This window comes from Carassius carassius, chromosome 31 (assembly GCF_963082965.1).
Source record: "Carassius carassius chromosome 31, fCarCar2.1, whole genome shotgun sequence".
NCBI lineage: Eukaryota > Metazoa > Chordata > Actinopteri > Cypriniformes > Cyprinidae > Carassius > Carassius carassius.
The window spans coordinates 20,227,068-20,241,489 of NC_081785.1; the positions used below are offsets into that span (position 1 = coordinate 20,227,068).

The following is a 14,422-nucleotide window of genomic DNA, read 5'->3' on the forward strand; positions in this document are numbered from 1 at the left end:
ATTATAATAGTAAATATTTTTGTCATTTCTTTTTCTCTGTGCTCGACAATTTAGTTTTAATAACATGTCTATCCTACTCCTGTCCTACTGTACTAACACAGGAATGAGACATGATTGAGACATATAGACATGTACATAAAAATTTGTATTTTTAAGATAATTTTATTGATGTGGCAATTTAAAACTGTTCCATAAAGAATTTGATTAAAACTTTTGCTGGTGATCCATATACATCATTTATATGGATATTTTATGAATACATATTTACTGAAGAAAAAAAAAAAAAAAACTTTCACTGGATTAATATTACTTTTGATTTACAAACACACTTTTTGTTAATTAAATTTTCAAGGACATTCATGTTCCTCTTTTTGATAAAATATGTTGCTATATTGTAAATGTATATGTAATCATTACACCATCCCAGAAAGATTTTCAGATTGTTTTGAAAGCAGCAGTTACAGTATCCTGTGCTGGAAAATTCTCTTAAAGTTTACAGATACAGAATTGATTATGATTTTTTTTACTATGAGCATAACAATGGTTAAAATCTAAAAGCTTGCTGTTAACTTGCTTTTTTTTCCAATTTCTTCTTTTTATTATTAGTATTATTGTTATTGTTATTAAAAGTTACTATTACAAGCAATAAGAAAGTGGAAAGATGATAATGGCAGGAAGTGACAGCGAGCCTCCTCAGGGTCTTGTTGGACAAGAAGTATTCTTGATAAACTCCCCATTCTAGAGAACAGACAGAACAGACAACAAAGTAAGCAGACTCCTGCATTCTCTGCATTCAATGTGACTGCAGTTCAGAGGTTATTTGATCAACAAATCTAAGCTTTAATAAATAATAATAAGCATAATATATATATATATATATATATATATATATATATATATATATATATATATATATATATATATATATATTTACTTATTTATTATATAATACATATAATACATACACAAACTCAATCCAAATATACACATACACACACTATATATATATATATAATATGAGTAAAAAAAATGATAGTAATAATGATAATAATTGTGCAGTTTAGTATTTTGGATTTTTAGAGGATATTATTTATATTTATTTATATTATTTATATGTATTATATTTATGGAACTTATTGCTTGTTAACCTCTTGTAGCCATGAAAATGAATTTTCCCGTTTAAACTGTCATAAATCTTGAATGCTTTGGAGCACAGACTTAAGTTAAGTCTTATTTTAAAGAAGACGCATGACAATGCGTGAAATCAAAAAATGCAAAAAATACTATTGTTAACTTATATATGAAATATATATTTTCCAAAACATATTTTACTCAAAAACTGAGAGAAAATCAAAGCCTTAAATCTAGACAAGCTGTGTTTCAAATTCCAAACATTTCCACTAAATGAAATTCTCATTGGTTTCCAGTGCAATCAATTTTGACCACAATCAGTACAACTTTTTTTCTTCTTTTCTCCAGGTTTCTGGCCTTAGACCAATTTAAATGCTGTTTCAAGGCAACCCAAAAGTATTGATAAACTAGAACCGATTTGTGGGGAGAGACGGTCCAAATTTGGTAATAAGCAGATCTCGAAAATATTTGGTGGAGGTTTGCACATATGTTTTTCCACCCTGCACTGTGAATGATCACTCAGTGTATTCAATCAAATGTTAAAAGTACAGTTTTTGTATTATTAATTGATTTAGATTGTAATGGTGAGTAAATTTAAGAACAAGCCACATTTTATGAATAATCAATGTAGAAATCCACATATTTTCAGAAGAGTCTCAAACTTATTCTTGCCACTGTAAAGTCTCAGGGAAAAAAAAGTAAAAATGTTGTCTCATGGGGCAGTACCTTTTCGAAAAGTACAAATACATTTCATTTAGATACACTGTAAACCTGAATAAGTTAGCAAATCTAAAAAAATAAAATTATAATAATAATAATAATCATGTAATCTCAACATTAGTAGTGGAAACTTATTTGATAAGCTAAGTTTAATTTGATACATAAACACATTAAAAGTCTGATATGTACTCATTTAGAAACATTTTCTAAATACATGTGTGTGGGTGTTTCTTTGATTGTAAATGTTCCATACCTGAATTTGGCCCTAAGCAGTCTCTAGGAAGTCCACAACCTCCTTAAGTCCCAAGGCTCTTGCCTGAAGGTGAGAGAGGCCAATTCATGAATTATTACAGGAAGCATGACATTTTCAAAATTTCTTAACATACGCATTTGATATTTGCTTTTCTGACATAGAAGACAAATTCATATTGACAATTAGTCATTTTGCAAACATTTCTTCCAAAAGCGATTTACAAATAATCCAATCAAACAGCCTTATGAATGACAGGACTGCAGCGCTAGTTGATGGGTTGTGGGAATTTATTCCACATGAATCTTCATTAACTCACCACTTCAACAGGTGTCTTCCCATTATAGCCGGACATGGCCATGTTAACCCCAGCTGACTTCCAAATCTTCAATCCCTCCAAGTCGCCACTTGCAGAAAGACTGAAACATGCACCAAAATTGTGAATGAAACAGATTATTGGAGAGTGTTCTACAAAAAAAGAAAAAAAAAAAAGAAAAAAAAAAAAATATATATATATATATATATATATATATATATATATATATATATGCTACAGAATAAGGGGGTGAGAAGAAGTGTGTGTGTGTGTGTGTGTGTGTGAGTAAGTGACAGAGAGAGAGAGAAAGAGAAAGAGACCGGCACAGCTCCGTTCCAGTATCCTGCAATTCATCTTGGGAGAGGTGAGCTCCACGGTTCCTCAGCAGCTCCACAACTTCCTTATGTCTTCAGACAGAGAAAGTGACATACAGAAAAACAGATGAATCGTAGGAAATTGTTAAAAACATTTTTTTAAACCCTTTTTGCATCATGACATCATGCAGGCATTTTGAAGAAATGATAAAGGCAATAAAGAAAGGGAAAAAACTTTTTTGTCAAGTTTTAAAAAGTAATCTTTGCATTCATTTTGTTTTCATATGGTTTTTAAAAGAATATTTGTAAATATATTTTTTCAACAAAAGTATTTATGAATGATATAACATTTTTGAATGTTATCAAATGTTAAAATTTGTTATATTATTATGAATGATACATTTTTACAGTAATTGCTTTGGAGGAAGAAGGTTATAAAAAATGTATACCATTTTAAAAATTATAATTATACATGTATAATATTTTAATAAAATGTATGTTTTCTTTTTAGGAATTTCATCTTAATGGGCCTTTTTTTCTTCATTATAATATTAGGACAGTTTTTGACTTCATGCCCCAGATCCAGAAAAACTGAAATAATAATAATAATAATAATAATAATAATAATAATAATAATAATAATTCTAAAAGTTCTGAAATTAAAAAGATTTCTACCATAGAAGAGGTGTATTTAAGTTATTGTATGTATGAATTATCTTTTGAATGTGTGATTGAATGAATTAATAGTAAAAAAAAATTCTTAAAATATATTGTTAAGGGTGGTGGATTTGGTCCTTTAATGGCTGTAACAGCGTTGTATTAAAGGGGCTGTTCTGAAGACAAACATCTTTACGTCAAAGTGACTTAGCCCCACAGAAAAATCATCAATTTACATGGGGCATAAAAATCTTTGTTTCTGGAGAACAGGGAAATTGACAGAATGATTTTTCCCACATGCTGTTTATACATGTTTTCTTGATGTGCCGGGACTTTGATTTCTCATTTTTCTACAACTGCACAAATGTCTCCACAAATTGGAAGAAAAGGAAAAGTACAAGACATAAACAAGGAGAAGAGAAGGACCATGGAAAATGAATCATTCCATGCTGTAACGGACCTATAAGAAATCTTTAAAACATGCTCTGCAAGAAAATAACATCATGGCTATCAAATGGATCTATAAAGGAGGTGGACAACTAAAATAGTAACTGCATTAAACTGAAAATTTGAGAATACTTTAAGCACCTTAGTGGTGTCAGTCTGTGTAAAGGGAAGAAATGTGTTACATGACAAATGACCTGTTATACAACATGCCTAAACACACATCTCCACACCTGTTTTTTGTAGCTGTTGCGAAAACAGCGACAGAACTTTCTGTTACAATAAAACATTAGGAATTTTCTAATGCATTAATGAGCTAAACCATCCATCCTTCCTGGCCTGTCTTACCTGAGGTGAATGGCATTGCGAAGAGGTGTATCGCCAAAACGGTCTTTGGCAAAGACGGTGGCCCCTTTACCCAGCAGATAATCCACTACATTCAGATGGTCCTCACATGCGGCGATGTGAAGGGGAGTGCGGTCATCATAATCTGCCTTATTCAAGTTTGTTCCCTATTAAAAAAATTAAATAAATGATGACATCTATCATTTCCTGTCTATTTTTTGCCCAATTCTATTTGGTACAATGTAATGCAAAGTCCTCAAGGTCGAAAAACAGCAGTTTTTGGTTACAATCTAATGTTTTCAGTATAAATGAAAATAAATGCAGTCGTAAGAAATGCAGAAATAAAGAATTTAAAAAATGAAAACATATCTATTAAATAAGAGATGCCAATATGGTTTTAAAAAGAGTCACACAGTACAGTGACTGTATACGTGCAATGCTGTTACTGCAAACACCAAATGCTTACCATTTCCCTTATGGCCTCTAAAGTCTCAATGTTTCCGTTCTTAGCAGCAGCACAGGCCAGAGATGGCATTAGTGCATCTCGTATGGCTTCAAGCTCCTAAAGACGTAAGTAATATTATAGTGAATTACAGGTGTTTATCAGATCCTCTTCATATTTTTGTACATCATGGAGATATACAAACTAGACCAGAATAACAATAATAGAGGCAGAAAGTTTGGATATATGGTCTGCTCACCTCTTTACAGCCAATGCTGAGGGTCTTGGCTATAATCTGTATAAAGCGACTGTCGCTGAGAGAAAGCTTTGCCCCCTCCAGGTCAGCCACCATCTCACCACGCAGATTTTGACTCATCATCTAATGAACAATTAACATATTTTGAAACCATAAAGTAACATTACTGTACTGTGCAAGCTGTCCAGGGAGACTCAAAATTGTCACTCACTAGGTGCGTTTACATGGACACTATTTGCTTCCATCGGTATGAATTCATTCTGATTGACGAATCCTAACGTAGTGTTTACATGAACGGTAAATAAAGTGATCGGGTTGATGTGTGCGTTTACATGTCACATGCTTCAGATCAGATTTACTCTTTTGACAAGCGCATACTGCATGAATATACAGAGCTTCTACTTCGGGTCCTAATAAGGCGACGACCAGCACATGAACTGTTGTGCTGCTTAACTTTACTTTAGCAAAAAAAAAAAAAAAAAAGTAGTTAAAGTGCCTCTTCCCGCACTCAAACACGTCTGTTGATAAGAGTCTTAAACGGGAACTGGTGGGACGTGGTCGTCTTCCACTTCACATACGCTGAGTGAAAGGGGAGATTTATAAAGACAGGACACTTATTTATGACACTTTATTCACCAGGAAGAACACCTCATTCCGCATGTCATACGTCATTACCTACGTCACTGCGCATGCGCAGTACTTTCCAGTTTCGGTTCTCAATCCGATCAAGTGTTTATATGTCCTCTCGTTCGGATTACAAAAGGGATACACCACCCCTTACAATCAAATCGAAATTTTAGTCAGATCGAGCCAATTCAATCCGATTGACGTGTTTACATGTGACGTTTTTATTCTGATTGTGCTTCTAGTCCTATTACGATCGGATTAGAAAGGTCCATGTAAACGCAGCTACTGTTTTAAATTTGTATTTTTCACAAACATTTTTGTTTGCATACCTTTTTCTTCTCTTCTGTACTACAGTTTTGTTTTGCCAGCACATAGGAGAGTTTTGAAAGAGCAGCTTCCGGGGTCATATCAAATCCAGCAACCACTCCAGCCTTACTCAGAGCCTGAGAGGGAACATTAAAAGCTTACACACTCCTAGAAACACCCACATGAGACCTTTCCCAAACAAACACACATACCTGGCCAGTGGCGTATGATATTGTGACCGTGCCCCTGAGGCACTGAGTGCAATTGATCATGATGAGTCCTCTCTCAGTCGCTTTACGGATCTCTTCCAGCAGGTCAGCGCGGTTGTCAGGGGCATTACCGCTGCCGTACGTCTCCAAAATGACACCCTCCATGGGAGCCTTCAAGAAGGCCTTGATCTGATGAAAGAATAGATCTCATTTAAACATCTGAAAATTTCTGTCGATATTTAGTGAATATTATATAAAACGCTTAAAATCAACATTAAATATTCGCAAGCTATTTTATTTAAAAAAATGTAACTTAAAAATAAAACAGAACACAGAACCTGTCTTGATTTCACGAGTTCACGCTTACATATAATTAGCAGAAATATGATAATGAATATTTGGCATGCTGTCCGGGGAAGGGATCTGAGCTCTTGAATGGCCCGAACCTAGAGTATCCCCATCTAGGTGGGGTGGAGGAGGGATGCTGATAAACCGTCAATAGATAGAGATAAGTCAGCGGTATTTATACAATGGTGTTGAATAACTTGTGTGCACTCCCCCAGGGTTAAATTAGGCTAAGTATCTGACACACTCTTCCCGAACCTTGTTATTAAAACATCATATCATGATGAAGGAAAAAAAAGCCACATTAAAAATGACTGAAAATAAAACTTCAAGTAATTTGACATAATAATTATAGTAATTATTTAAATCAACTCAACTTGTATATGGTTTTATAACTGAAAAAAAGCCATGTGATGCAACCAACATGCAGAAGGCTAAATAAATAAAAAATAACATCACAGAGAGGATCACTGCAGTTAAGTCTCTTAAAATAACAGATAATTTGACCTTTTTATAAAGGTAAATAATTCATACATTCATATATATATATATATATATACCTGTTCACACTTTTAACCATGAACATTTTATTTAGAGATGTTCCGATACCCTTTTTCTCTTCCCGATACCGATTTCGATACCTGGGCTCAGGGTATCGGCCGATACCAAGTACTGATCCGATACCTGGGTGTGTATCTGTATATACAGCTGTATATACTACTAGCCCTGTGTAAATTGCTAGAATTATTTTATGGTGTGCTTCAGACTTATCCCTTAATAAAACATGAACAAATACATGGTGAACTACTGTATTTATTACAGGATTTTTATTATTTGACATGAATTTTACAGTAATATTATTATTTTCTTAAGTGAAAAAGAACTTCAAATGCAGCCAAAAATCTAACACTGCAAACTAAAAAAGGTATTTTAGTTTTACAATATAACTGTATAAAAAACTCCAACAAATAAGTCTAGGAATATAAAAAATGATATATTAATCAGATAATCTCTTTACAACAAAACAAGTAAAAAACAAGCAACCGTCTAGGCATTATTATTATTATTAATAGACACGTATTATTATTACTACACAGAGACATAGCTAAATCTACTGTAGGCTACAACAGTAGCTTAATATATTGTCAATTTACTCGCCATGAAGATCTTTGAGTGTCTGTGTTTATGATATGACCGTTTTCTCAAATGAAACGGTAAATTCTCATGAAGTGACGGTTTATGCGTTCGTGTCCTCATATAGTGACACATGGCAGAGACTACAAAACAGCGAGCTTCTGCGCCCGTCACCCACAGAGATGTAGAATTTGCAGAAGTAATATTTAAATATTATTTTGCAGTTTAATATTCACAGACACTAGTATATATTCGGCTAAAGTCTGGAGTCCTGCGCTTAGACTAACACGGAAGCGACTGAACGCAGCTGCCGTAACTTACTACCGGTACTACAGAGACGCTGGTATCATCACATTTTTTAATTTTCAGCACCGACTTGGTAGTGAAGTGCCAGTACTTCGCATCCCTAGTCACCGTTTTAGTGTCTGGTTGGTCCAGTCTGAAATACTGCTAAAGAGCGGACATACTGCTAACCACTGATCTATAATATAGAAGCGGCTTCACTGTCTGTTAGCAGTTTAGAACGCGATGAGCGATCCAGTCATATATAGATCAGTGCTGCTAACGCGTTTTCATTTCTTCTTTGCTGCTCTAAACAGGGGTGGCTTGTGGCAACACAGCACAACTTCCTGTGTTTGCAATGCATTCTGAGCAGCGAAGAAGAACCGTGCAGCGGTTAGGCAAAGCTAGCGGTCATAACTAGGTCTTGAAAATGGTATCGGATCGGTATATGGGTTCATGTACTCGCCGATGCCGATGCCAGAATTTGTTGTGGTATCGGTGATATTTCCGATACTAGTATCGGAATCGGAACAACTCTAATTTTTTTTTTTTTTTAGTTTTTTTTTTTTTTTAGTTTTTTTTTTATATGATTAAGTTGTGTACACTTACTGTAGTAATAAGAAAAATATGTTTATTACGATTAGTACATTTCCAAGGACTTTGATATTTAAAATAATTTACCTTTATTGACCAACAGAATTTTGATTTCATGCTAAGTTTAAGGTCTTAGGTCTGGGGAAACACAACTCAGCTATAGGATCCATCTATTAACAGACACTGCAAGCTTTTTATTGTTTTAATTTGACACTTTCTTGTAAAGTGTCCTATTGAGATGACTAGCTCATCACATCACCACATTGTTATACCAGACCGTTCTCATCCCAAGGCGTCATGTACTGACCCTTTTGACATTTCGTCAACATCCTACGCACATGGCACCCTCTAGCGTCAATATTAGAAGCAGATAAAAATGGGCCAGAAGGCGCCTCCTAGCGGTCTAACCCTAACCCTAACCCTAACCTTAACCCATAATCTGTGTCTCATATTGACGCTAGAGGGTGCCATATGCGTAGGATGTTGACAAAATGTCAAGAGGGGTCAGTATATGACGCCTTGGGATGAGAATGCGTTAGTTATACTTGAGAGTGTGTGTGGACGAATAGTCCCATAGAGAAAATAATTAAAGACACTGAAGATTAAATTAAAGCCCTGGCGGACCACATGTTCACAACAGCACATCTGGAGCTGCAGTCAGACACCTGCACACTCAAGGACACTTCAGAGTCATCATAGGCACAGGCCTTGAGATTTAATATGAAATCAAGAATATTTCTGATGCCACTTGATGGCTAGACTTCATCACAAGTTACTAAGGCCATTAATACTTCACTAAACTCTAAAAATAGCATATTTAAACTCTCTTGAAAATATAGGTTCCAAGCAATGGAACAAAGGTTTTCACAGTGATGCCACAGAAGAACCGTTTTTGGTTTCCCTTTAAGTGAACAGTTCTTAAAAGAACCAATTTAACAAATGTTTTTTTCCAATTCAAAAATGCTTGAAAGGTTCCATGGATGTTAATGTGTTCTTCATGGAACCATCAATGCCAATAAAGAACCATTGTTTTTAAGAGTATATAATGCATTTAGTAGCTGTGAATGACTACTGAAAGATTGATCAGTCCCTACACATCTATTATGAGGTCAATTACAATATGTTTTCACAATTCCTGAAATCCACTATTTTAGACATTGTAACAACTAAAACAAATATATACAGTAACCCAACAAAATGTACACTGATTTTTCCATATTTCCAATGCAGTTCAATCTAAATCCAAATAAATGAGAATATTAAGGTTAGGACTATAAATTAACAAGAACAGGCATCATAAAAAAAATAAAAAAAAAAATAATAATAAAAAAAAATAAAAAACAGAAGCGTATGTGAAGGATCTACCATAAAAACCAAGATCATAAAAAATGCTAGTGCCTGCTCCTGGCTTTTTTGTAAGTAATTAGACATGCTCCATAACTCTGTCTCATTACATATACTGCATAACAGCATCTGATCAAATAAACCACTACAGCAAATCTGTGAATTGTTCAAAGCGCAATGTCTGCATGTGAATTAAACACTTATCACATGTAACAGATTTCAGTTTACTACAAACATGCTTTGTCACTCAAGATTAAAGATGTTAGGCAAAAATTGTGGCAGATTACCACACAACCTTACTGTATCAGTAGTGATCCCTGGGAAGAGTCGCAGGAGACCCACATTGAGGTTCATTTGAGTGTAGACCGTGAATTTGGCAGTTGTGCTGGGTCGCCACACAGTATCCCAGTTAACTAAACAATAAGAAATGCTCATTTTTACATCAGAAAAATACATTAGTATACTGACATCAGTAATAAGTTGACATCAAATTGCAAAAAGTGGCAAAAGTGTCCTATAGTGTGACATGCCAAAATTCATATTTAAATGTTTTCTTATTATAATTAATATTATACATTATTATTATATATTCAATATATTCAATTTATTTATACAAATATAGCATACAAAACCTGACAACACACCTCATGCTGAAGGCATATATATATATATATATATATATATATATATATATATATATATATATATATACATATAATTTGGTGTCAGGGGCAAAGATGACCTACTTAATGACATGAATAAGTGAGCTGGACCTTCTGTGAGCCTTCTGTGGCACAACTGTCCTGCAAGGAAACCCCTTTATACAGAGCCCACAACGCCACCATTCCCCTAGTGGAGTATGCTCTGAGGCCCTCTGGAGCCTGCACTCTCTTAAATTCATATGCCAACGAGATGGCTTGCACAAGCCAATAAGAGAGGCGTTGCTTAGAAATGAAGGGCTGATTACCCCTCCTGAAAGGGCCAGTCCTGTCCATGTAAACCCAGAGGGCGCAGACAGGACATAAAACATTTAGCCTCTAATCCTCTGCAGAAGAGAATGGAAGATGGTGAAAAGCAGGAAGCTCAAGTACCTCACAAAAGAGAGCTGGGAAGGATTGTGGGATAAAGGCCGGGTTAGGCCTGAGAAAGACCTTATCTCCACTGAGAGAGGATTTAGTGCACAAGGGATGAACAGAGAGTGCGTGCAAATCACTGATACATTTTGCTGATGCCAAGACCAGGAGCAGAGCTGTCTTGATATCTCCCAGGGGCTCAAAAAGCTGTTGAGACAAGGCCTCTGACACCATGGACAGATCCCATTCTGGAACTACTCTTCTAGTGACTGGAAGGGAACAGCAGGCACCCTTCATAAATCTACGAGCAAGGGGGTGTTGCCCCAACGTAGTGTTGTCAAACCTGACATGACATGCACAGGGTTGCCAACTCTCACACATCAGACGTGACACTCACTCTTTCAGCATCAATCTCATGCTGAAGTCCAAGTGTGAGTGTCACGCCAGATGCGTGAGAGTTAGCAACCCTGCATGCAGCGATAGCCAGTAGTATACCTTAATAGTGAAAAAAATAATAATAATCCCACCATTGATAAGGTCTTGCAAAACCCCAAAAATGTTCCCCGATCACTGATATGATATCAGCTGGTGCCCCTCGCACCACTACTCAAACACACACCACTTGCAATCATAAAGGGAGCATGTAGAAGAGACTCTAACATTCTGAATAGTAGCAATAGCATGTGTTTATGTTTGCCCTCTCACAGGCCAGGCCCAGAGGGCCACCCTGTCTGGGTGAAGATGGTATATTTCCCCATGCGATTGGGACAGGAGGTTTGTGCTTAATGGGAGGGGCCACGGCTGATCATACATAGGAGAAATTATCTCTGCCAGCCACGGAGATTTTGCCCATCTGGGTGCTGTCAAAATCAGATTGCTCTGTTCTTTCACCCTGACCAAAGTAGGAGTTATTAGGCAGAGCAGAGGACACGCAAAGAGCAGCACATTGGGCCATGGGTGGGCCATGGCGTCCATCCCGAGGGGGGCATCCTCGTCCCGTAGCAAGAAGAATAGCACAATGTCTTTGCGTGAGGTGAAGAGATCCATGGCTGCCTGACCAAACCTGCTTCCACAGCAGACCCACTAACTGGGGCAAGAGTAAAATTGCTCTTCCTCACATTCACTCTGAAGCCAGGCACTGTGATGTGAGCAAACACACGGGCAGTATTTGGCATCACTTTCTCTCTTGAATTGGCTATAATCAGCCAATTGTTTATATGTGTCAGTATCCTAAGACCCGCTATTCTCAGCAGGGCCAGGCCTGCTTCCGCACACAGATAAAATTTCCCTGGGCTTAAAGCAAGGCCAAAGGGAAAGACTGTGAATTCGTAGCACATGCCTTGCTAGGCGAAACAAAGGAATTTCCTGTGCAGCAGATAGATACTTATGTGGAAGAAAGCAACTCTCAGGCTGATCGATGAAAACCAATCATTCTGATTTACTGAGTGTAAGAGAGAACCATGTGTTACCATTCTGAAATTGTATTTGCTTAAATGTTTATTCAACACTAAGAGGTCCAGAATAGGACAAAGAGAATTGAAAGATAACTTTTTATTGTGTGAATCACCCATTTGGGAACTTCATGATTTGCAAGAGTCATCACACAAACCGGAAAACTGCTTAGAGCTGCTAATTCGGCCGGTTCGCTCATTTGTGGTACAATGGCACTGTCTCGTGGACAACGCACAGTGAAGTCTGTTGGCTTCAAAGCCTCTTGGACTAAAAGCCACCTGTGGTTGTGCATCAGGCTGGCCACCTGTGTTTCGAGTCAGAGGGAGCAGGGTTTGGGTATTTTTTGGCCATGGCTGCGCAAAGGACATTTCCTTTCAGGATTTAGCATGTGGAGGCTCACTCTGCTGCATGGTTTACTGCGGGTCTATGGGCCGTGTCTGCATTATGGGGATGGCGTCCCATAGCAGGAGGGTTAGGAGGCCAGACTTGGTGCAATTAGATTCTTTTGCAGAGGTCAGGCATGGATTCCCTTCCCCATAGGTGGATCTCGAAAGAATGATGAAAGAGAACAGACTTTCCTTGAAAGAGACTTTGCATATTGTGCCTTTAATAAACTGATTTCTGACTACAGCCAAAGAAGAACTGGAATTACTGTTGATGTCGATTTCAGCATTGGCTAATGGTGGCAGGTTTGGGGAGGCGAATGCTTGAAAGCTTCCAGAGTCCACTTTGGTAACACGATTACCTCGGTACAGCTTGTGATGAAAATAGAGGCAAACCTGTGAAGAAACACAGAGAAACACAAGAGATATGTGGGCTATTTTGGTCTCCCTTACTCAATTCAAAGAGTTTTAGTATGTTTACATGTCCTTTTCTTGTGCTTCATAGTGTTTTCCCACAATTTCTATTAATTTCAGTTGTGTGTCAGCCTTCACTGAAAACCTTTTCATAGGCCGACGGAACTTGTACCAACTTGGTGTATAGGTGTTTACATATTTATGCTGTCTGTGTATATGTCACTCTATTTGAACAATAATATTTGACGATTTAAACAGCTAAATATGTACTTCAAAATGTATGATTAATCTAATTTTTCCATCCATACTCCAAACCACTTATTCTCTGTATCCTCTGACATATTTATGTTTTCTGTCTTACACAGACTGCTTTTGTGATGACTATAAAATAATCTCTGAGAACAGAAACTACTCTCACCTCAGGGATTACAAACTGTCCTGCAATCAACAGCGCCCCCAGGAGGTTGTCCCTTCCATCAGTCCTCATCTCAAAGATGGGCACCTGCCATATACAAGATGGTTAGTTAAATAATAGTTAACTTAAAAAGAAAATTCTGTCATTATTTTACCCTCATGATTATCCAAACTAATTTTGGTTGAATGCTTTTAAAATGTGTTACCTGTGAGCCGGTGAGGATCACGGGCTTTCCCAGATTCTCACACATGAAGGATAAAGCAGAGGTGGTGTAAGCCATTGTGTCTGTGCCGTGCAGGACGACAAAACCATCATATTGCTCATAGTATTTCTGTTAAAGAGACAAAAATAATTTCTCAGCACTGACTAAGGATTTGTTGTGCCAGTCTTTTTCGTGGAACTGTTTATAATAATTGCAAAGGTTCTCTACAATTAAGTAATTGCCTAAATCAGTAATTAACTGAGTAGATGAGCTTATATATATATATATTTTTTTTTTTTTTTTGTAATTTTACAAGAATGGATTCACACATATTCCATATCATAAACGTCATAAAAACATCTGCTCTACATCACAGGGAATGTTTTTGTTCCGTATTTCAGCAAAACTCTCTTAAAAAAGGACATTGCTTAGATAAAAAGGCTTGCACTGAAAAAAACTTCTCGTCATGTACATGTACTATCGGTATTTCTGCGTTGGCAATACTAATGTGAAAAAAAATAAAAATAAAAATTTTGTGCATAGAGATGATTAAACGGCACCTCAATGTCTTTTCCAATAGTGGTCCAGTCATTCGGGGTCATATTGCTGGAGTCGAGCAGGGGACAATACTCTAAAAATGTATACACAACCCTCTTGCCCAGTTTAGATCGTCTGAGATGAGCAAAAGAAAGAAAATGAGACCCAATTCCACACATTTGATACAATGACAACAATCTTCAAAAATCAATAAACATCTTACATTAAAC

General features: G+C 36.5%; 1 protein-coding gene across 1 annotated transcript in view; it reads right to left on the minus strand.

Moving 5' to 3' along the window:
- Positions 1-401: 401 nt before the first annotated feature.
- The window catches only part of LOC132111731 (60 kDa lysophospholipase-like), a 41,029-nt gene continuing 27,008 nt past the window's right edge, over positions 402-14,422 (minus strand). Inside the window, exons 4-17 of the mRNA XM_059519310.1 lie at positions 14,216-14,327; positions 13,659-13,784; positions 13,457-13,540; positions 12,894-13,020; positions 10,017-10,129; positions 6,021-6,206; positions 5,832-5,945; positions 4,879-4,998; positions 4,644-4,739; positions 4,181-4,344; positions 2,738-2,824; positions 2,421-2,520; positions 2,105-2,167; positions 402-738 (exon numbers count right to left, since the gene is read on the minus strand). Of these exons, the coding sequence (XP_059375293.1) occupies positions 2,117-2,167; positions 2,421-2,520; positions 2,738-2,824; positions 4,181-4,344; positions 4,644-4,739; positions 4,879-4,998; positions 5,832-5,945; positions 6,021-6,206; positions 10,017-10,129; positions 12,894-13,020; positions 13,457-13,540; positions 13,659-13,784; positions 14,216-14,327 (1,480 nt within the window). The 3' untranslated portion in view covers positions 402-738; positions 2,105-2,116. The remainder of the gene's footprint in view (positions 739-2,104; positions 2,168-2,420; positions 2,521-2,737; positions 2,825-4,180; positions 4,345-4,643; positions 4,740-4,878; positions 4,999-5,831; positions 5,946-6,020; positions 6,207-10,016; positions 10,130-12,893; positions 13,021-13,456; positions 13,541-13,658; positions 13,785-14,215; positions 14,328-14,422) is intronic.